At 35.6% G+C, this 24908-nt stretch overlaps 2 protein-coding genes across 3 annotated transcripts; one reads left to right on the top strand and one right to left on the bottom strand.

Moving 5' to 3' along the window:
• Positions 1-4296: 4296 nt before the first annotated feature.
• LOC121785051 (ADP-ribosylation factor GTPase-activating protein AGD5-like) lies at positions 4297-10757 on the bottom strand. The gene is made up of 11 exons (XM_042183391.1): positions 10467-10757; positions 9516-9574; positions 9213-9303; positions 8238-8292; positions 8061-8151; positions 7729-7960; positions 6846-7056; positions 6502-6677; positions 6022-6264; positions 5868-5926; positions 4297-4897 (listed from the first exon to the last, which is right to left on the bottom strand). The coding sequence occupies exons 1-11, from the start codon at positions 10515-10517 to the stop codon at positions 4759-4761; spliced, it is 1407 nt and encodes a 468-aa protein (XP_042039325.1). The 5' UTR covers positions 10518-10757; the 3' UTR covers positions 4297-4758.
• An 11392-nt stretch (positions 10758-22149) lies between these two features.
• Positions 22150-24046, top strand: LOC121785480. Of its 2 annotated transcripts, none has more exons than XM_042183925.1 (4): positions 22150-22347; positions 22450-22713; positions 22960-23190; positions 23438-24046. In XM_042183925.1, exons 1-4 carry the CDS (start codon positions 22245-22247, stop codon positions 23932-23934), a joined length of 1095 nt encoding a protein of 364 aa, XP_042039859.1. In that variant the 5' UTR covers positions 22150-22244; the 3' UTR covers positions 23935-24046. The 2 variants fall into 2 exon arrangements, with proteins under 2 accessions (XP_042039859.1, XP_042039858.1); XM_042183924.1 differs by having other exon boundaries at positions 22152-22347; positions 22447-22713.
• The last annotated feature ends 862 nt before the right edge of the window (positions 24047-24908 follow it).

The following is a 24908-nucleotide window of genomic DNA, read 5'->3' as shown; positions in this document are numbered from 1 at the left end:
GTATGTGTTTGAAGTGTGACCGGGACCCCCGCAACGGTAGCACTTCCCCATGAATGGTCGAGAATAAGGGTTTGTATTGGGATGTCCTCCCTGCTGCTGTTGTGCAGGGGTATTCTTAAAGCCCTCGACAACTCCTTTCTTTTCGCTGATCTGCTATGTCGGCGTGTCTCCTGCTGTCTGCCCCGTAGGTCTGGTTCGGTCACTATTTTGTTGGTTGCGGAAAGGGTTTTGCTGAATCATTTGTTCTGCCTTTAATGCAAAACTCTTAGCATCTCGTAATGTCTTAATATGTTCGATGCCAATTCTGTTGCGAATTTGCGGCTTCAACCCCTCCATATATCGAGCCACTTGCTGGGATGTAGACTCGGATAGTTTGGTTCTGGTGGTCAATCGATTGAATTCACACGTGTAGTAATGAATTGAGCGGTTGTTCTGCTGGCAACGTTGGTACTATTGAAATAATACCTGGTCATAATCAGGAAGGTATTCATCAATGATTATGCCTCTCATCTTTCGCCAAGTACAAACCCGAGCCTTTCCTTGAAGTTCTCTGTCACGAAGTTGCTTGTCCCACCAAGCAGCCGCGCCGGATTTTAGACGACACGCAACCGTAGCAGCTCGTTTTTCGCTGGGTACCTCAACATGTTCAAAGAACCTATCTACATCTGTAACCCAATCGAGGAAATCTTCAATATTGAGGGTTCCATCGAAAGAGGGAATGTCAATCTTCAGTCTGAACTCTGATGCCCCCTTTCTCCCAGTTCCCGTTTCATGATTGTGTGTGATGTCGCCATGCGGACGACGATTGGCCTGCATCCGGATGTTTCTCCTTCGAGAGGCAGATTTATCAATGCTTTCCTCTGGATTGTCTGATGAATCAGATGTTGAATGTTGCAACCTCTTTGATTTCGATGTAGCCCTAGACCAATTAGAGCGATGAGAACGCTCAGAATCAGTTGACTCGACCTCAGATGGTTGTTCCTTGCGTCCCACCCTACGGTGGTGGCGCTGGTCCTCCCTCCTGATCCTGTTAACCCTAGATGACGAACCTACATCCATCTCTAGAATCTCCAGCCTTTGAGTTATTCCTTCAATCTGCGTTTGAACGGAATCAAAACGCCGCTCGAGGTGTTGCTCCAAGCGGCGCAACAACTCCCTCGGTCATAGATCCGTCTTTGGGACCATGGCCGCTGAGATTGGAAGCTCCAGAATCGCCAACCATAACTGATACCACCTGACACAGAGTGGCGCAGGGCAAAGGATCGAAGGATCCAAGAATAAACTTTATAAAATCTGATCTGTCCCTTTTACAGCATATTGATGTCCTTATATAGACATATAAGAACCCTAACAGCTAAAGGAAACAAATAAGGTAATTATTCCTAACAGCAAAAGGAAACAAATAAAAGAAATACTAACAAAAGAAAACTTCTGGAAATAAGATATCGATTAAGAATGTGGAGTCCCCGTTTGTTCTGCGGCAGATAACCCCCACCCCCCACATACTGGGTGTCAGCAGTGCTTACTTTGAGTTCTAGCCTACTATTTCTTGTACATAACAAGTTATCCGTTGGTGGGTGGTGCAGATATTTGAGTTACAGATTCCTTCCTTTTTCAACAACATCGATCTAGTTTTCCTTCAAGTAATAATCTCTTTATTCCTATAACCAATTTATCCACAAGATATGTAATTGGCTGGCCACAGGTGTCCAGGTGTACTTGGCCGGACTTACATTTGCATTAGCTGCATCACCATGCAGCACTCGACCAGGGTACTTATCTCCTCTCTTACAGTCAATAGTTGTTCTTTTTGAAATTGTTATGCTTGCTTAATCCTACTGTCTCCCATGTGTGGATGGTGATATCAATCAAGGGATGGATGAAATGAATGTTTTCTGCTATATATTATTCTTTCCTTCTTTCTTGTAGTTGCTAGCCAATGCAGTTGAGGGATGTGATTAGCAATTTTCCCCTGAAAAAGGTGTGTAACAGAATGAGAAATGTCCACAATATTAATATGCAGTTGCTAGCCAATGCTAATTCATGTGTACCTGCAGAGCCTGCTTTCATTCATGAGGTACTTATTATTATACTATTACAGTTGAAAAGGAACTCTTACTCCTCCTTGGTGATGTGAGTAAACAATAAGCAGAAGCCAGAACATCTATTCTGGATTCACCTGCTCTTACCCACCATTACTAAATGAAGCATCTCGGTTTTCTTGGACTTGGACGCCATATGCGGTGAGCTGTTAAAAGTGGGATGATAATTATATGGAACTAAGAATGGTAGATTCATACTGGGGCCATTTTATGTCTGGTATGAACCCTGCAATACCCAAAAAATAATAGTGTATTTTGATGCTTTATATTCTCTTATTCCAGCTTCCCAACGCTTTTACATTGCTGAATCTCAAAATACCAAAGGATTTAATGCTTATGCTCGTTTGGTGTTAATACGACCTCAAATTTTCTGTGGCTCTGTTTTAATGGATTATAATCAATTCCTAACTAATTACCAATCTCAAACAATACCAAATTTTAACCATTAGATTAGAAAATTCTATGCTTAAAATAATGTCAAACTGATTATATTTTAAATTTAAATAATTAATAATGTCAATTTAAAAGGTATTAATGTCAATTTTTATATATGGTAGTTAAAGCTAACTAATTTCTCTCTCTTCTAAATCATTTTAAAACTTTAAATTTACGTAACTCTCTCGATTCAAATTATTTTTCGCAAAAATATATCAAATTAAAGGTAATTTAATAAGGATTCTAACAAAATCTCAATTGCATATATTCTAACGATGTTTGGATGATGAACTTTGATAATTTTTTATTTCAGTTTTCGTAGATAAGTAGATTTTTTTATCAACAAATGCATAAAAATTTCAATATAATGCATGCAAAATTTCAATAAAACTGTGTTGATATTTTCGTACTTATGTTAAAATTCTCATGTCATTGTGTCGATATTTGTAATACACTATGTTGATAAAAAAAAACCACGAAAATTATAATATGATAATAGAATAACGATCTTACCCATTTGTAGATATTTTATCTACTATTTATTGAAATTCGTGAGGTTTAATCTCATCCACTCATTTCAAAATCTAAGGGTGTAGATTTGGTTTTAATTTTGGATTATCTATAAGCAATATAAGAGGACCCATGTTTTAATTTCTTAACTTTATTTGGATGTGTGATAAATTGCTAACTGCAACTAATTTACGACCATAAGATTTTTAGAGATCTAGTGGCCTATAAATTGCCATATATAATTTTGTTTGATTATTATTTAAATTTAAAAAGATAAGAAAACTACCAAAATTAGGATTTTGAATCAAATTGTCAAGTAGTGTACTAAATATATCAATACGATTCCTTGAATATGTCAAAATAATTTAACATTGACAATGTATATGCATTATATTGACGCATTATGATAGTTATGTTGACATTCAATTGCTTCTTGAAAAATACGAAAATTCAAGATTTTTTTTCAATTTTTGACATCGGAACATATGCAAGTGAGATCTTATTAGAACCTTAATAAAATTATCTTTAATTTGATATATGTTGCGTAAAAAATCATTTAAATTGAGATATTTATAATCATTTAAAGAATAAAAGTTTTGAAATATTTTTAAAAATTTAATTATAACTAACTTTTTGTCAATTAACATTAATACTCCAATTTTTTTACACGAACAATCTTGTAACTTAATTTATTGATTCAATGTCTATCATTTAATTAATTGTAGTTAACAATTTAAGGATAAATTAGCAATACAACGGCACCCACTTAATTTGTTTATTTGTGGGTCCAATTGATTTGTATTATGGATATCTTAAAAGTTTTAGTTTGTTTAATTTTCTGTACGTTATATTTTCTTTCATTAATACATGATTGTAAAACATGTTTCGGTACAATGTGACAAACATAATTTACAGATTAGCCTAGTCAAATATACCTGGACTAGTGATGCGAGCATAATAGAAATTATTTGTAAAATTCAGGGATATTCAAAATATAAAGGAAAAGTTTAAACTGTAAATATAAATTGCACTACCTTTGTCCTAAATAAAGATTCATGCACTTTTGATGGTAGAGGGAGTGCATGATGAGTTTGAGATCATAAAGTCCTATCAAATCCTCTATGAGGCATTTGGTATGATAAGGTATGATTGAATTATTTCGATTATTTAGATTTGTATTTATCGTATAGTATGTCTGTGTCTCTGTGATGCATTATAGAGTGATGAAAAATGAAGAAAATACAAAAAATGGAAAAAAAAGTAGGATTCTATTAGTTATGCAAGAATACAAGTTACATATTCGAAATTTTGCATTCGAGGGAACTTGAACATCCTACCAACTACGTTGTTAACATCATAAGAGAAAACAAGGTTTGTAGTTCTTGACACCAAATAACCCATGCCATAATCTCAGATGTAATCAGAGGAGTCATCCCTCCCATCTATGGCAAAAGCAATTAGAGAACAACGTAGAATGAACATTTTCTACATATACTACACTAATCGCTTTCGTCTTTTTCTTCATGATCAATAGATCAAATAGTGTACAAAACATGCTAGCAAAGAATATCACACATATTACTACTCCGATACACACCTTCAAGCTCCCCTACTATAGTTTACAACCCCCCCAAAAACTCAGATAGCTAGAATTTCTTTGAATAACTTGTGTAGTGTGTGCTATGGAAGGTACAAAAAGCCGTTTCCATGTTCAATGTTTTGTGAAGAACCCTTGCGTCAAAGAGGAAAAATCGTACTCTTTTCCTGATTGTGAAGAACCTGAAGAAAGTGAGGATGAATTCTGTTGGCCAGCTACGGGCATACTGCCATTAACATGAGCTGCATATGAGCTGCAACACAAGAATGGAGTTAATGGCATGATTAATTGCCTAGTTTTAATAGAACACTGAGAACAGCCATAAATACAAAAGTAACATGTTTCTATTTCCATGGCCCAGAAGGAACATGAGCTTGAAAACAAAATAGAGAAGAAACTTCATGTCTCTAGTACAAGTCAAAATTTTCGTTTGGTCTGGCAAATGATGTATTATAACATGTCAATAGACTTATCATTTACAACTTTACATATTCAACTTAACAGAATTTATTGAACCTAATCAATTACATCATTGCAGACAACGGAAGTTTTTTATATCCTACAGTGGTATATATTATAGTTTCGATTATATATCACCCAGTAGAGTAAGAGAACAGTGGATCATTTTGGGTTAAACACATTGCATATGGCTATATCATTCTCCACCATAGTGACATATATTACACAAAAACCATGAAAACATATTAAAGCACTAGAACTCCTGATGCGTTCTTCCCTAAAACACACTTATGTAGAAAGTATAAGATAAGTAGTTGAATTTAATCAAAAGTAAGTAAAGTTGATCGATCACTACATCATCTTAACTAGTACGCAGAAGTATATGAAAATACATATTCCCAAGATGGATCTTCCAGCATAATTAAGTACTCCCTCTCTTTGTCCCAGCTAAGATGACACATTTCTTTACCGACATGAGATTCTAAGAGTTATTGGTTATTAAGTTTAATTGGAGAGAGAAACGTTGGTGTAAGTATTGAATGGAGAGAGAAGAGAGATGAATATTTTAATTGGGGAGAGAAAAAGTGGTAGGGTGTATTAATTGAAGAGAGAAACTTTCCAAAAATAGAAATGTGTCGGGACAGACTAAAAAGGAAAACGTGTCATCTTAGCTGGTCCAGAGGAGTAGTAAGTTAACTCTATCCAAACCAAGTTCCCAAAGAATTAAGTCGACTTAATATTTCACAGAAGTTTCATGTGCATACCTAGACGTTGGGAGAGCAAAAGAATTTCCAATTGGTTGAGGTGGTCCCATGTTTCCCATCTGTCATAAGAGCATAAAAATAAGAATGCAGGTAAACCATACACCCATGTATACAGCTTACAAAGATACATCACCACAAATCACTTATTTTCTACCTGCATATACTTCACTACTTCAGCTTTTTGAGCTTCTGTCATAATCATTCCAGGGAACTGGTAACCAACATTTGGCCAACTTTGGTTGGGCAAGTTGGTGCTATTAAGCCCTATATCCGTGTTGTTAGAAGCTTTTCGCATTGCCCCAGATGCATTAGATGCAGCAGCCATTAACAGCGACTGTTGTTGAGCTAGCATAGCAAGTTGTTGTTGGTGAGCAGCGAATGGAGAAACAATATTGGTCTGCAACATGACAAACCAAAAAAGGATATATAATGGACAACAATAATAGCAATATGAAAGTCTAGTTGTCTCTTAGATCCTCATAAAATTCTAGTAATTCTTATATTTTTGAATATCTGGGATGAAGTTTTTTATCTAAGAAGTTCACAATTATTTTATTTATTTCCTATTTTTGGGAGTGTGACTGGAAGAAGGGGGAGAGTCATATGCATCGCAAGAGTCAGGCACAAGACATACCTTCTCAAAAAGAGACATAATATCATTTTTAACATTTTTTTGGGAATTCACTGGCGTTGAACTAGGTGCAATTGATGGTGAATCCTTGAAAAGGTCTTCCATTTTAGAAGCTGCCTGCGATTTGCTTTCATCAAGTTTTGCTGGAATGGTCTTTTCTGTTGAAGATGAATCAGCAGCTGCAGTTCCAAAGAAAACATGAACATCCACAAAATTGCAAAATCCAAAGATGCTATATATTTCTTCAAGGTTTGAAGCCACCCCTCCCCCTCTAACCCACAAAAGATAGGAAAGAAGCAAAACATATCTATAATCCAACAGCAAAAAATGCAAGATAGTTGACATACATTGAAATCCTGCCCACATATTATCATCCCCTGAAGCTCCATTAGTATTTTCACCAGAACCATCCATAGAAAGCATGTTGAAAAGATCAGTTGCATAATCAACTTTGGGAGAAGAGATTTTCTCTTCTATCTGCTTTGAAGGTTCAGCAGGTGGAGCCGTCTCTACTTTCTGAACCACTTGCTCAGTAACTGTAGCTGGAACTGGAGCTACCTATTGTCAGAAAGACAAATAAGGACCCTTATTATGATATCATACATATTAAAGGGTGTAAATAAAAGATACTCCCTCCGCCCGCGAATAGGAGTCCCATTTTTCCATTTTAGCCCGTCCGCTAATAGGAGTCCCGGTTCACTTTTATCATAAATGGTAATAGGGTCCCACTAACTCATTTCACTCATATTTCATTTAAAACTAATATATACAATTGGGACCCATATTCCACTAACTTTTTCCCACCCACTTTTCTTAACATTTCTTAAAACCCGTGCCGCCAAGAAATGAGACTCCTAATGTCAGACGGAGGGAGTATACTTTATGCACAAGCACAATAAAAAATATTAACGGAGTCGATGAAAATAGTAGCATCAGCTTGAAAGACATAATTTGTGGGGGATCAAAATTTCATTGCTTGTCCCAATATTGGACATAGCTAGAAACAAGATGACTAGTTGTTTTCTTCGATACCAGGAAGGTCAGAAACCTTATCCGTTCTATCATCACATATAAGCGTAGGAAGCTACATTGCTCAATCAGGAATTTATTTGCTAGAATAATCATATTGGCGAACTTCATTACAGAAACAATGAAAAACATTCCTAGAGAACTCTTCAACCCATTAGAAAGAAACTATATATAAAAATAAAACAACGCCAGAAGACATACTTGTTCTGCAGCTTTAGGAGGCACAGGCACACTCATCCTGGCAGCAGGAATGTTTTGTCTTGTACTAGGTGCTGGAACATTCTTCCTCTCAGAAGAATTCCCGGAACTGCTGGAACGTCCGTTCCCACTTCTATCACTAGGTCGTTGCCACTGTACAGAAACTTTTTCTTCAGTTTTCCTAGGAGGTGACTTTGGATTCCCATCCTTGGGTACCCATCTCTTCTCTTCATACCTTAATCGATTATAGCAGAAAAGACACATAATCAGCTTGTGGACCCAGATATATGCAATACTGTGCATAATGAAATATCTTCAGAATAAGAAGCCCATACTTTGCACGGATGAAATTCTCAATCCCAACCCTATCGTAATTCGGGGGAAGCTCTGCCTCCCAGTAACTGTTTGCCTTTTCATTTCCCATGGCTACATTCACGATGGAAGAACAATTTTAGACATTGCTTACAAAATATAAAAAAACCACCAAAGAGATACAGGTGTTGAATTCTTACAGTGGATAAATGCAACTTGTTCAGGAAGCCATGTGTCAAGTGTAGCCGATCTCACCTACAGAAAGGCCAACACAAACAATTAAACCACAAGTAGCAATCGATATCCATTACAACTCAAAAAGAAGAGAAAGTATATTGGTCATAATAAAGAAATTTTTGTTATTACTTCCATGAATTGAAGAAAAAGATCCAAAAACATCAACCAGAAAAGTCAGGACTGCTAGGTAACCAAAACCTAGAAAATTTTGTTTTGTAGAAACATGCATGTGAAAGGGCTAATCATTAATGCAACTGTAAGGAAAACATTATATTAAATTAATGAGCCTGCAAAATATAATAAAAAATAATTACAAAATTCAAGTAAATAAAAACAAAGAATAAAAGTCCACTTTATCTTATATATGAAACAATTAACACGTCTTCTAACTACAAAATACAAGTCTAAAACAATAAGTCGGTCTTTGCCAACGGAAAATATTCAAAAATCCCAAGTCCTTGCATATTCCACAATTGCATAATGCAGTAATTTTTTCTATTCAGCCTTTAATTCCATTCTTGGGTATGTGCAAATTTATCAGTCCACAGACCACTAGAACTACGACAATGCAAATGATCTTATTCCTATGCACATAAACCTCTGGTGTTTAACAATACATAAAAATAAGAGAACCAGTTGAGTGAAAAGCACTCTAAAATACATGGCATTAACTATCACAGATATCCAAATATTTTTGGTTATTTTACCTAAAAACCATTGTATAGATATGTTTAGAAAATATGACATTTTGCTTTAATCTATTCATGATTGTGAAGTGCAACTTTAAATAAACGCAAAATTCAAATAATCTCATGGAGTGCTTAAAATCGTGTACTGATAACAAAAAAGAGCAATCTATAGCTGAAATCATCAAGAAATGAAATAAATATTGCAATTATTGATGGGTAAACTACGAAGGGGAAAACCATGTATGTCACCTTTGATATGTGGACCCCAAGACTTCTGTGGATTCCAGAGCATTGCATGCATATAAATATGCCTAAGTTCACACTAGCCCATCGAGGACCTCTGCATTAAAAAAAACGAAAAAAAAATTAACTAACTAAGAACAAAAGAACAATAGAAACCAATGATATGACATTTTTATTATTTATGAAAAAATAAACTTTCCTATCCACAAAATGGAATAAGATGCACAATATCTCTAAACAACCTGTTTCCTTTTATTTCCAATAGTTAGTTGATAAAAAAAATTAGAAAAAGTACATGCATATTCTTACTTGCATTTGCAATCAGCACACTCCCTATTTTCGGGTAACTTAAGAAGTCCTTCCAAAATCTGATAGCACAGAGATAATTGATGTCAGCCCACAGGAGGACAACAATAGAAGTGGCAAGGAAATATAGAATCCATCAGCTTTGGGGGACAGACTTCTAATGAAGTCAAATATAGTTAATAAACGATTTGAGCATGGCAAAAATAATACAAGGCGACCCAGAAACCCAAAAAATAAATCCCTTTTGAAGCAAAGGTAATGAAAAGCCCTTGTAAAAGGTTTATATGACAAAGCTGCAATGCATTACTGCATAATTTGTGAGAATTCTGTATCTCTTGCAACATCCGGATCTAAATTGTTGTCAATATAATAATTTTAGTTTTCATAATTCCATCTGACTGTTTATATCATACAAAAACTTTATTAGAAAAAATCTCAGGAAATAACTTTCAGAAACAATAGAATTTGTAACCAAATTGACTTAAAACCATTACAAATATTGTTCGCTCAAAACTAAAATAATATAGATTACGTAACTAGTTAAAGCAATGAATCGCATGATTCAGGTAAACAAGGTAGAAGACAAGCACAATCTTAGTCATCAGCAACCAGCCTCCAAGCTGCATACGTCGCAAAGCTAAAACAATCCAAATACACATAAAAGCTAGACCGAGATGAAAAGAAATGCATCTCTAAACTAAAATCTACAAAAATAAACCGAACCAAACACAAACAGTATTTAATCGGGTAAATACATCTGAAACAAAAAAAAACCAACGACAGCACCATAGCAACGCGTATATCTAATCAATCATAGCATAAAAACGCCGATTCAATCATCTCCAAACGCTAAATGGCGCAAATAACAGTAGGACAAATCCAGATTAGCAGAAATTTAAGATCGAAACAAAAACAGGAAATATTAAAATATAAAATCGAGAAACAAAATCGAACCTTCCTATGCTTGGCATTAAGCTCCTTGGAAACGCCGGCCTTCTCATTCATGGTGAAAATTGTCAATCCGCGCTGAGGAGAAGGAGAAGGGTGGAGAGGCTAAAAGTGAAGGGCGGCGATGTGTTTCCTCTCCCTCTTCGACCGTCGGATTAGATGAGCGGAATACTGAATTATTGAATGAGAATCGGAGAAAATTGGCACCGGCGATTAGGTGCGTTCGTTTCTCAATTTATTTATTTTCCTTTTTTTTTATGTGTAAATCATTTATGACTGTAACGCGTTCCGGTAATGGAAGACCCAACTAATCCCTTCCATCATATGCTAAATTGCATTCATTTTTACTACGAATCCATCAATCTACATCTCTAACTTTATTTTATTAGGTTTGATTTACTTTTAATTATCTGATAAATTCATTGTAAGGTTACTTCATATCTTCAAAGAATATATACTTTGAATTCAGCATGAATTTTAATGTAAAATTAATAAAATAATATAGAGGTAAAAGAGAAAAAATAAATAAATTATTGTTAGTGGAGAATGAGTCCGACCTCATTAAAGAAAATAGTACCACAATCACAATGTGCGTATTCTTATGGAACGGACTAAGAGTGCATATTCATTCTTATAGGACGAGAAGAGTAGTTTACAATGTGAGGCCTCTCCCAAACTAGGACTCTCGTCACGTCATCATCCTTCTCCATTTCAATTCTAGACCACAACTACGCCCTCTCTCCATGCCCAGGACGAGAAGAGTAGTTTACAATGTGAGGCCTCTCCCAAACTAGGACTCTCGTCACGTCATCATCCTTCTCCATTTCAATTCTAGACCACAACTACGCCCTCTCTCCACGCCCTCCCAAGGCCATAACATTCAAAGGTCACTCGATTCCTCGTACCAATTTAAAGGTTTTTTATATTAAACTAATCATCTTTATATTTTGAAGAGTCGGGAATTTAGAAAGATTAAAATTTTCACACCAAGTGCAAGAAACACAAAATTGAAGTGATTGACCATCATAATTATCCACTGAAAAATTTATCTATGATAATTAAAAGGTTATTATGGTAGTACATCTTTAACTTGGATTTTATGAGCAATACATAGATTGAAAATCATAAGGCTAAAAATGGTCAGGGACAATCTAGGGGTGGACCATTACTAGTGTTTACTAGTGTCATACCCGTGCATTACACGACTTAGTTTATTTCTATCATTGTAATTCTATGCCGTGAATTAATTTATTGATCAAAATGACAAAAAAATCGCAAACACATATTTATTAGAAAATTAAAAGTATATACATTTTGAATTAAATCAAATTTGATTAAATACTTTTACATTTCTACTATAAATAACCACACACACAGTAACACATTATTAAAAGTTAAAACCATATACAATAAAATACTAAAATACTACTATTAATGTTAAAACCATACACAATAACACATTTACTTTTGAATTAATTCAAATTTTGAGTCTCTTTATTCGTAGACTTATAGCATATGAATACGATGTAACAAAGTCTTTGTCAACAATCTTCAGTAAAAATGTGAAAACCATAGCCATTACATAATAATTCTTGTACTATAGAAAAAATAAGATTGTGAAAAATCATTATCAGATCCAAAAAAAACACTACTGTGTCAACAATCTTTAATCTTGAATATTTGGTAGTACATAGAAAATAGCAATATTCGGCTGAAAAGAAAATATTACATACATTTAATTTTAATTTCCAAAATACTACTATTATATGTTAGCCTAGCTAAAAAATTGCTCCGTCTCATCTTCTTCTCCAAATATTTATGTATCTTATTTTTACCAGATGACAAACTTATTCCTACCCAAGCTTTGCTCGTCGACCAATTCAATCAGGTACATCTCTCTCTTCCTTTATTTGATAATAGACAAAGAAACATGAATGTAAATGAAATTAAAAAAAATATATACTATTTGGGATCAATATAGTTCAACACTATAAATAATAGATATTGAGCAAAATTGCAAAAAGACTAAGAATGAGATGCCTTTTGGTTAATGATTGGAGCTATTTCAATTCAACAATGAGTTGCATTATTGTTGAAGTTGCCCCTATCAAAAACGAATTTCTATACATTCTTTGAGGTTTCTCACGGAACTAAATTCTCTTCTGGAACATAGTCAAATCTAATTTCGTGTTTCCATAAATGTAAATCATCGCTGTACAAACAAATCTATACTAATATAAAGTGACAGTTTAATGAAAAGACGTATTTACCCTTTTTGGCGGGAAAACATTATAGTATGTGAGAGGGCATTTTGGTAAATCCAGTTGGCTAAATTTGGAGTTTATTTTCTAATTTTTTTTTGTATTCTGCATCCTATATTACCTTTCTTTTTTTCAGAGATTTACCGATTTGAAATTGGAGAGAAAGCCGAGAGACGGCTGGCACTGGCGGAGCTCCAGTGATCTGGTTAGACGGCGCTTTCGCCGAGGAAGGGGAAGAAGCTGCTGTTCTTCTCCATTTGGGGAAGGAACAAATGGTGAAATTGAGATAGGAGGCGAAGCCGGCAGCACACTGGCGACGCAAGGGGGAGACGATTTCGCCGAAAGGAGCGGAGTGAGAAGGAACCACCGCTACTGTGTTCTCCAAATTGGGAATTTACGTTGAGAAGGTTTTGTTTAAGAAGAAGACATATAATTGAGAGAAAAGGAAAAGGAGCTGACGGAGCTTAGTATAAATTGTGGCTGCCCAATTCTAACTTAATTTGGGCCATTTCTTTAATTGGGCTCTAAGTGTAAATGGTAGAGATAAGGTGGGTAATTTTAATTAGTTGATGGGCCACTACTAATTTTAGTTGGGCCAGTAATCAAATTAATAATTGGGCCGAGAATTATTTATGTTTGATTGGAAAAAAATATATTGACTTGGAGCTCAATTAAATAATTTTTTTCTCGAATAATTTATCAAGTTCCCGGTGATTGGAAGTATTAAAGTTGGAGACGCGAAGGGCCAACCGGCGTCGCCCCGCGACGCCACAGGCGGCCTTAAGAAATCTTAAGAAAAATTCAAAGAAAAGGATTTAAGAAGAGATTTTAAGAATCCATATATCATTATTTAAATTTTAAGAGAAAATAGAATTTCTCCAAAATTAGTAAAGGGGATATTACAGTTCTGCAAGAGCAGTGAAGCCCGATTTAGGATTTAAGAAAATTCTATAAGCCGAGACTAAGAGATAGGTGTTATCCTATAGGGTGCATGCATTCTTTTCTTAGAAAAATAGTTCAAGTATTAATTAGCGTGTCACGCTATTTTCTAAAGGAAATTATTCAAGGGACAGGTGAGGCCAAACGAGGATTTGTTAATTGGAGATAAGCATACCAGATGGGCTTTCTTTTAATATCCAGCACATTAGTGTGGATATAAATTAAATATTTGTGAACTTATGGAATGTCATATTTTCTCAAATGGAGCTATGGTTTTTGTTAAATTGTTGTCATGCCATAAAATGTTTGTTTTCGAGGACTATCTGTTGGACTTTTGTGTTGGTATTTTAGTTTATGAAGTGTATTATTTGGGCTTTATTTGTGATGAATTTTATGATTAAAAATTTATAAAAATTTAGAGTTCCAAATTGGGTGTTATGGTTATATTATCATTATATTTATGTTTTAAATATTAGGTTTTAATTCGGAATATTAATTTATAAGACTTTGTATAAATCTTTTAATTTAAATTCTCTTTTGTAATTAAATTTGTATATTATTATTTTGCCTTTTATTAGACTTTTAATTTAAAAATGTAGGTATAATTATTGGAAATTGTTATATATAGTAAAATAAATCTTTAACTTGATGAATTCGATAATAAAGTTGTAGGTTTTCTATCTAAATATAAATAAAAATTGGAGGATGTTGTAGTCGAGTAGTTTTATAGAAAAGTGGTCCTTCTAAATTTTATTGAAAGATGCATATATAATTGAAACTTAATTGTAAATAAATTATCTAATGTAAATTCAAAGTAATTAATAACTAGAAGTAAAATTATTTCGTTATTAATACATACTCAATTGTTTGCAAATTGTGTTTATATTTTCATATATTAACTTATGAAAATTCTTTAAAGACACCAAATCTCTTGAATTACTAAAATTCTATAAAAAAAATACTACTGTCCATATTCCTGAAAATTTGTCTTATTCTCATTTTGTCCGTCCCTAAAAATTTGTCACCTCTTACTTTTACTATCTCTTGTAGTGGATCTCACACTCAACGAACTCATTAACACTCATATTTTATTGACTATAAAACTATTTCATTCATTTCATAGTAGTTAAGTCATTTTATCATTTTGGTACATTACATAGTAGTGAAGTCATTTACATTTTTAATAGATTTTCAGTGGGATGCCCCAAAAACATGTTAATCGCTTAGAGTGGACGGAGGGAATACTATGTTATCATGATCAAATTTATACAATATTTTTTTACTTTTGTGTTTTCCAAATATATAATGTAAGGATATAAATACATCTAATAAAGTGTTATATACCATATGCTTCATTTATTCAACTATAACACATATTTTTCTAATGTCTTATTACATTTTCTGAAATGGAAGCATATTTCCAATTTATCCTCTGTCCAGGCCAGTCCCTTGGCCCGTGCGGCATGTGCGACCGCACAGGGCCCCAATTTTCAGGGGTCTCTGAAATATTTCAGCCCATATACATGTATTCCTATTTTTTCAGCCCAACAAAGCTATTTCTCTTGTATAGCAACGCCCAGGCCTTTTTCTAGCACCGTGACTCCAATTCTGATCGAGGTTCGAAATGGTATATTTCTTTAATTATCATATAGCTTTAAAATGCATTGTCTTTTTTTCTATAGTGGTAGGCCTCATTTTAGATTTTTGCACAGGGCCTCTGATTTTGTCGGGACGGCCCTGCGGCCCTGCCTCTGTCTTATTATATTCATATTCTCCACTCTAACTTTTTATTTAAATAAATTTAGCCGTTAATATATCTTTATTATTTGAAAATCATTTGTCCCGTGCATAGCACGGGTGATAACACTAGTTCATAGTAAATTGGTAGTTGTTCGCATTCTTAATAACTTTTTGAATCCAATGCCATTTATTATAAAATTAAACTAATAATAACTGACTTTTGATTTTTTGACATTTCAAATCATAATAATTAATAGAAATCAATTTTATTACTAATAGATTTTGTCTTGCTACCCTAATATCATTTGAATAAGAACGTTTAGTCATGTGCGCATTTAATGCATTAAACTAATCAAAATTATTTTTTTTACTGAATGTTCTAAACGCATGGAAAATTAATACTACTACATAATAACCCTAAAAATTTCTAAGAGCATCCACAATAGGGGACGTCCCGGCGGACATCCGACCGGCGAGCGGATCGTCCGCGGCTATGAGCGGTCGTCCGTCGGGTCGTCCGCTATTGTGGTGACTCGACGGATGAGAGTATTTTTTGATTTTTTTTCAAAACTCTATATATACGGCTCATTGCACTTCATTTCATTTGCAACACTTGTATTAACGAATTTCTCTTCTTTCTCTCTACGTTTCTCATTTGATCGGTCAACTCAATTTTTTGGGGTTCATGAAGTCCGATCAGAGCGTTCCATATGTCATTCTCTTTGTCTTCGAAAGAGCTTCGCGGTGGTACCTTGATCATCCCCATCGGAGTTCTGTGGAGAAAGTTATGGATGTTCTACCAAACTCGCGCAAAGCTGTCAAGTGCAAAATTGAAGGCAAAAATTCAAAGAAGGAAAGAAGACATTACCTTGTGAAGCCAAACTTTTCCTTAACCTATGGAGCACGAAAATTTCATATTTACTATTGCTTGGAGGAAACTTTTTACCAAATTTAAATTATTTTCGAGCCTATATATACCCCATAACCTAATTCATACTATTCACCAATTTATAGCCCCCAAAAGGGGAACCTTCATGGCTCCCCCCTCCATTCTCCAACCCTAATTCCTCCATCCATCATTCCATCACCATTCTTGGAGATTGGAGCAAGGCAAGAGAAGACTAAAGATTGCACAACAATTCATCATTTGGTTTTGTTTGCTTTTTCTTTATGTTTTGTACTTTAATTTGTAGTTTTTGCTATTTGTGTATAAGTAGCTAAACTATGAGATTTGTTTGGATGTGTTAGTAACTATTATTGGTTTATACAATTCCGTTTTGCTATTTAATAACCGTTTTGTTCTTACTTCGTTTCTTCCCTAAGTTGTTCTATAATACTTCGCGTTTGAGTGACACATTCGGTGATAATTTAATATAACTTGCTACATAATTGTGAGAGGAGGTTGACGAGTTAGATCCACTTAGTAGACACTACAATTAGCTTATCTTAAAACGACACTGTTAATTGAGAGTGAGGACTTTATAACACCCCTAGTGTTAGTAATCTACGCTTGTGCCGAATGGGCAAAACATATGTGACTCATTCTATCGAAGTATGAACTGTGCTAGGGTGTTGTAGTTGGAATTTGTATAATCATAATTGTGAAATCACTATTCTTCGAATTCCCCTATTTGCCTAATTTACTTGCTTTATTTTATTTATCTTTGCTTAGTTAAACTAAATACCTTGTTTCTCTAAATAGTATATGAAGTTTAGTACATGATAGCCAGTTGCAATTACATTCCCCGTGTTCGATATCCCGGTACTGACCTTTAGCTATACTAGACCAACCTTGTATACTTGTAGGTATTTATAGTGCTAATAAAAAGTGCATCACTGCTGCTTTGGCCTTATCCTCCTCCATCTTTTGTTGGACTTGGTCCATTTGATTTTTGATGTTCGCGACGGCGGAAGCAATGGTGTTTATCCCTGCCTCGAGATTGTTAAACCTTGCTTCAACGACTCCAATCTTGGTGTCATTTATCTTCCTATCTTGCACTAGCACTTCCAAAATATTCATGATCCCTTGATCGTATTTCTTCTCCTTTTTGATCGGCTCAACTACTCCACCTTTGCTCACATTGAACCCAACAGGGGGTTGCAAAAAATTATTGTTAGAGTACGAAAGATTAGGATGTGGACGGTTTCTATTATAATTATTGAAATTACCGCCCCTTGACTAGGGCGATAATTGTTGTTATATAGCCTATTGGGACCGCCCCCTTGTTGGACATAGTTGACGTCTTCAATCGGAGTAGGAGGAGTGTCGGGTTTGGTGACCGCAATGACGGAGGTTGGTGGAACCGGATCCTCTCTTCTTGACGTGTCCATTTGGTCCACCGTGACTCTTAGCTCGGCCAATTCCTTAGCAAAGGAACTCTCCTCGGCCTCTTTAATGGTTGCTACCCTTCTCGGGTTATGCCTCTCCTTTGACCACCCCCTACTATTGGTGGCGAATTCCTCTATGACTGCCATGGCCTCCGGTCCACTCTATCGTAAAAATCCTCCATTCCTCCTGAATCCAACATAGCACAAATTTTTTCAGTAAAACCGTTGTAAAGGATGCCTACCTGATGGTCCACGGAGAAGCCGTGGTTGGGGCATTTGCGGATGATGCCTTTGAATCGAGCAACATCCTCGTAGAGGGGCTCGTCATGGCCTTGAATGAATTGGAAGATTTCACTCTTGAGCTTTAGGATGGTTCCCGGAGGGTAGTATTTGTCGAGGAAGACCGCCACTATATCTTTCCATGTGGAGACTTGCTTAACAGGCAAACACTCAAACCACTCTTTTGAAGAACCAATCAAAGAGAATGGGAAGAGTCTTACCCTAATGGCGTCGTCGTCGAGACCATTCAACTTCAGAGTGTTCGCAATCTCCACGAACTTGGTGAGGTGGCGGATGGCATCTTCAGTGGCACTGCTTGCAAAAGGAAATTGCTCAACCTTTTGTTTTTCAGTTTGAAATTGTTAGCATCAATACGATGGCCTTCAGGAATAGTAATTGTGTTCCTATGATTAAACATATGCATCACGGGTACTATTTCTTTGTTTTTCTTTTCCTTCTCCTCGCGGGCAGCCTTCTCTGCTTCCTTCTCCTCTATCAACTACTTTATTATAGCATGCAGTTTCTCTAACTCTATTTTAGTGTTGTCCCCCATCGTGCTTTGGTCACTTCTTATTCTCCTACGTGTCTTTACAAGTTCGAGATCGAGCGGCTCTAAGATGTCCCTCCCATAACGCGTTCGCATGCACAACCTGTAAAAGACAGAAACAAAAATTAAAAACTAAAAGCAATTAAAATCCAAAGTAGTAAAATAGTCCTTTGAAGATATCAATCATGTAGTGAATGTTATTCCCGGCAACGGTGCCAAAAACTTGATGCACTTTTTATTAGCACTAAAAATACCTACAAGTATACAGGGTATAAATAGTATAGCTAATGGTCAGTATCAGATATCGAACACAGGGAAAACAATCACAAATGGTCTACCTTCTACTAAGCTTCTTTTACTATTTGGAAAACCGAAAGATTTTGTGATTTTGAAAATAAAAACAGAATTAAACAACTTTAATCAGATAAAACACAGAGAATAACAGATAAGATAAGGGAATTCCAGGGATGTGCTTTCACAGTTATGTTTATACAAATTCTAACTACAACACCCTAGCACGGTTGTTACTTCAGTAGGACGAGTCACCTAAGTTTGTCCATGCGATACAAACGTGGATTACTAACACTGGGAGAGTCAATCCTAGATCCGTAACTCCTTAAAGCTCCTAAGACTCTTGAAAATTCCTCACTCTCAATTAACAGTGCCGTTTTAAGGGAAGCTAATTGTACTGTCAACTAGCCGATCTAACTCTCCAACCTCCTCTCACGATTATGTAGCAAGTCTATTAAATCATCACAGAATGTGTCACTCAAACGTGAAGCAATTATCCAGAACTTAGAATAGAAACGAAGTAAGAACAAAAGGTATATTAAGTAAAAAGGAATTGTATAACCAAAGTCGTTACTAACACATCCCTAAAATTCTATGAATTTAGTTACAAATAGTATAATAATCTAAAGACATAGTTTTTAGGAAAATCATAAAGAACATAAGAAAAAAGCAAATAAAACCCAAATTATGAATCATTGTAGCATTGATCTTCTCTTGAATCCTTCTTCAAAACTCTTGCACTTTGATGAACAAAGATGAACTCTCAAATATTATGCTCCCGAATTATGTAGCAAAAAGAAGATTCTTGTTGAAGAGGTTTGAGGGGGTATTTATAGCCATAAATCCGTGCATCCTCAACTAAGGCAAAAGTAGTCATGTATGGTAATTCTTGGAGAAAAAGTAGGTCAAATCTATGCGTCGCGTTTTCCCAGCTTCTACCACTTGAACAACGGTCGTTGCACATTGTTTCAGCGGTCGCTGACAATCATCCCGTAGCTTCTGGATCACTTGGAGTGGTCGTGTTACTTGGGCGTGTTACTCTTTTCAGCACAACTTTCCCGGAGCGGACCACTACTGGTTCAGCGGTCATTGGCTGTGTTGCAGCGGACCGCTGGACGTCTCGAAAGCTCCAGATTTCCAACTTCGACTTCTAGCTATCTTTTTAGGCTCAAATATGCACGTCAAAATACTAAAATAGATAAAATATGCAATTAATGGACGTGTAGTGAAACTATGACACTCAAAATGAACCAAATAAAGGCCTTAAAACATTGCATAATCCGAGCATATCACTGACATGTTCGACGAGTACCTCCACATTGGCGAGACGACTGCCCGAGAATGTCTCAAGTATTTTTGTCAGGGCGTCATTGAAATATTCGGGGAGAGGTATCATCGGAAGCCTACCCTCGAAGACTGCCAGGCTCTGATGGATATGCACGGGAATGTGCATGAGTTTCTGGGGATGTTGGGCAGCATAGATTGTAGGTATTGGGAATGGAAGAACTGCCCCACCGCCTAGAAAGGGATGTACACGACCGCCTTCAAAGGAAAGAATCCAACGATTATCCTCGAAGCCATAGCTGATTACCAGCTATGGATTTGGCATGCGTATTTTTGGGTAGCCGGGTCGAACAACGACATCAACGTCCTCCAGTCATCGCCCATTTTCAACAACCAGTGCATGGGCGTTGGTCTGGCCATTAGTTTCGTCACCAACGGCAACCAGCGGATGGGATATACCATAGGTGGCCCGTCTTTGTGAAGACGATCAGATGCCCAACAGATCCAAGGAAGATCTACTTTGCGCAACGTCAGGAGTCAGTGCGCAAGTATGTGGAGCGGGCATTTGGTGTGCTCCAGACTCGATGGACGGCAGTGAATGGTCCAACACGGCTATGGTATACTAACTGCATTGCTGATGTCATGTACACATTTATTATCATGCACAATATGATTGTCGAAAATGAAGGTCTAGAACTGACTGATTGGGCCAATGAAGATGCTGATGTTGCCGGTCCAAGCTACCACATGACTACCGCCAATGTACGAATGGGGATACCTCATGGAGACGCCGATCGGGTTCGTGCATTTGCCGATTTTCGACAACAAGAAGCCCATATTCGACTCCAGAAAGATACACGTTGATATTTATAATGTAATTTGTTTAAATCAATAATTAATAAAATATCAAATAATAATGATAAAAAAGCAAAACTAAATTAATATCAATATCAACCAAGAACAGTATTGCATCACACTTAACATTTTTTATTAATACGAACGCATACTATACGTTATTTTCTTTATATTAGATCGTAAATTTGGTGTTACTTCAACTCAAGAGGCATATAATATGCTATGGTAATTAAGATAAAATTTATGAAGTATGAGAGGAGGGGAAGAGTAGTTGAAGTAATGTTTTAATGGTGGTATAAGTTATAAATAACTTGGTGTATATGGTTAATAAATTATGATAACTTTCCATAAATGAAAATGACCATATTTATGCGACGAACGAAAATGAAAGTAAATATATTTTTTTGGGATGGATGGAGTATTAAAGTTTGATAAAAAAATCTTAAACTTATCAATGTTGCTCACGATTCTCATCGTTGCAATATTGGAAACTTTTTTTTCAAAAAGTTTGAAAAAAACTACTACTATCTCATACTATCAACTAAGCCATTCAATATTTTCAGTTTAAATTAAAAAAACTATTACTATGTGCATTTGGTCAATTTAGATACTTTATGCTATGATTCTAAATTCTTTTAAAAATCAAACTCTACAACCATTCAATAAGAAGAAATACCTTCTCTAATTTGTTTTCATTTTTTTTTATTTCTATTAAGCTCTACAAGTTTAAAATTCTACCATCCTACTGCTTTTCATATGATAGTGGTTACGTTTAACCATAACAACCCCCGCTATGTTATAGTATAACACAGCAGAGGATCCTCCCCATCTTACACGTGTTTTTATTGAATGTGTCTTTGTTATATATCTCTCATAAAACAAATCGTCTATTAAATTTAGATTTTTGTGTAGTGTTTTTTGTCATTTGTCACTTTGTGTGTATTTGTGCATTTTGCATATGCATTTTATTTTTGTGCGTACTAATGTAATAGTTAGGTGAAAGATATAGTCATACATGGTTTATGGTTTTATATATTCATTTATTTTGTATTTATAATTTGAAACTTTTATGTCCCGTGTATAGCACGAGTGTTAATACTAGTGGTTCTTATTTCATTTACATTATTTTGAAGAAGGAAATGCGAGGAATCTTCGTCATAAAACTTTTTAACGAAAAGAAGAACAATTGCCTCTTTATTGTAACGAAGAACAAATGCTACGCGGTTTGTAACTTTCTCAGTTAACTTTCTCACTCAAAAAATGCGAATATCGGAATTGACAGAGGATCGTTCCGAGCCAGATGCGATGCCGGAGAAGAGTGGTGGCTCCGCCAAAATCGATCACACCGTCAGCACCATGCCTGGTAAGTCAATTTTTAAATTTATTCCGATTTCTGGATCAAAACCCCCAATTTTATCAGACTTGTAATTGCATCCTAAACTGCACTCATCTACATTAACAGCAGCTGAGGAGGTGAACGTGAAAAACGGCCGCACTGCTGCTGCTTTTGCCAAAATTGGCAAGGCGGTTGCGACGCCGCTGAAGAGCTCATGCTCATATGGCTTTGTCACCTTGGCCAAGATCGGTTACGTCGTTAGGGTTAGAGTTGTGTACAGGATCGTGCCGTCGATGTCAGCTGATGTTGAAACCCTAATTAGCGTCTATCCTGCCAATTTTCCCCTAAATTCTGCCCTTCGTCAATCCGATGATGCACAAAAATTCATCTCTGGTCCGTTGATTTCCCTTCCTATTTTCATATTTATTTATTGGACAATTTCTCATCAATTTTCTTTGATGTGATGAATTTGAAGTTTTCATCTAATTAAATCTATCGTTCATGATTCTATATTTGCAGTAGAATTATGTTTAACTGACATCAACTAAGGGGTAGAACCGTAGAATGAAAATGCTAGATGTATGAAGAATTCCATTGCAATCTTTTTCATTTACGAAACTGTTGTTTTCACAAAAACAGGCCAGGATGCCGGGACGCCACTGAAAAATGAGTGTGGGGACTCCGACACCTACAAGTTTCGCTTTTTAACCTTTGCCAGAATGGGTTACACGGCCACTGTCGAAGTTTTCGACAGGATTGGTCACTGGATGGCAAGTCCTGAGGCGAAATCCACAATGATAATGTACACCACCATACTTGCTAAAAATGCTCGATATTATGCACTCCAGCATGGCTACAAATTCGCCAATGGTTAGTTGATTTATCTGCCTATTCATGTAGTTTTGATTGCTCGACTTGGCTCTTGATTAATTACAGTTCTGCAGTTTCTGGTCCGTCATGCGTTCTTTGCTGTCACAATTTTATAGTGTATGATATATTGAAATATATTTCTTCATATGTATAAACGAGACTACATATATGTGTCCAAGACTACTCTTTTTCTGCTGAAAAAAGCAGGCTGGATGTTGGTATAATGACTGAGGCTGTTTATGTGCAGGCAAAGCTGCATTTCTGATCATTCTTTCCAACACCTTAATCGAGATTTTAAATGAGCATATCACACGGGCAAAAGAGAAGGCGGGTGCTCAAGAGGAATATGTGAGTGGTAGCCAAGAGCTCATGAAATCTGCCTCTGTAGATGGACATAACTGGTTTTCAGCTGCATATAAAATCCTGAAAGATATTCTTGGAGTCATTCCATTGAATGAAATTTTGGTCTTTATGGTTAAAGAGTTTAGGGCATTTTTATGGAAAGCACCTTCTATATTCAGCAAAGGGTTCCTAACAATGGAGTCTTTGGGCTTCATGATGAGAGTGTTTTTTGTGTCTATGATGAAACAGTTTTTTGGTGATCTGTTTTTCAGCAATATAGATGAGCTAGTAGTGCTTGTGCTGAGAGAACTTTTTGGTATCGACCTTGTTAATGAGTCGGGTTTCAGTGGATCTGCAACGAAAGGGAGGAAGAAGAACAAGAAACAGATGAATAAGTATTAGTAGTAAGTTTGTAGTGTGCGAGTGCTTGCTCTATTGAGGATTTCTGTAGTTAATGCTTTTATCCATGCTTTCATATGATTGGGTATCTACTACTGAACTATTTAAGTTGCCATCTCTAATTGTTGTATGAAGATGGTCGTTCCGACCATTTACAACCCATCCATCCCTTTACTACCTTATTCATGGCCCCACGTCAATTTTTACACCATTTACTTTTTATCCCATTTCTTAGTCAAGAAGTAGCACCTACAATTCACCATTCTCACTTAGACCATATCTTGAATAGTACTCTAAAGCCTAAAAGAAGTACGCAATTAGCTCCAATGGTATCAATCCAATTTGGTTTTTGGATAAAATATACCTATCTTTGAATTTCCACTAAAATAAATATAAATCACTTTATTGAATTTTGAGTAAAACTAGATAGTGGATAGAGAATTTTTTTTTAAGTTTTAGCATAAATGATTGGAGTAAAATTATTATTTGATGTGATATTTTTTAGTTCAATGTAATGGTTGGAGATGCCCTTAACTATTCATTGGTCCCACTATTTTAATTCTTTAATTTAAAATTACAATTAATTAAATATTACTCCTTCCGTCCCACAATATGAGTCACATTTAGTGTGAGCACGAGTTTTAAAAAATGTAAAGAATAGTGAGTTGGAAAAGTTAGTGGAATATATGATCCACTTTTTTATATTGTTTTTATAATAGAATGCGAGTGAAGTGAGTTAGTGAAATGTGAAACCTATTTACCATTTATGGTAAAAGTAAAATGTGATTCTTATTATGTGACGGACTGAAATGACAAAATGAGACTCTTATTGTGGGACGTGGGGAGTATTATTAAAATTATTAAATTTAAAATAGTGAAAAATTACATAATTAAAATTCCTAAATATTACTCCATTCGTTGAGAATAGGAACCCTATTTCTTTTTGGCATCGGTTTTAAGAAATATTAAGAAAAGTG

This window comes from Salvia splendens, chromosome 21, assembly GCF_004379255.2.
Source record: "Salvia splendens isolate huo1 chromosome 21, SspV2, whole genome shotgun sequence".
NCBI classification, from domain to species: domain Eukaryota; kingdom Viridiplantae; phylum Streptophyta; class Magnoliopsida; order Lamiales; family Lamiaceae; genus Salvia; species Salvia splendens.
Note: the sequence above shows the minus strand (reverse complement) of the source record. Positions and strands in the feature narration are given on the sequence as shown.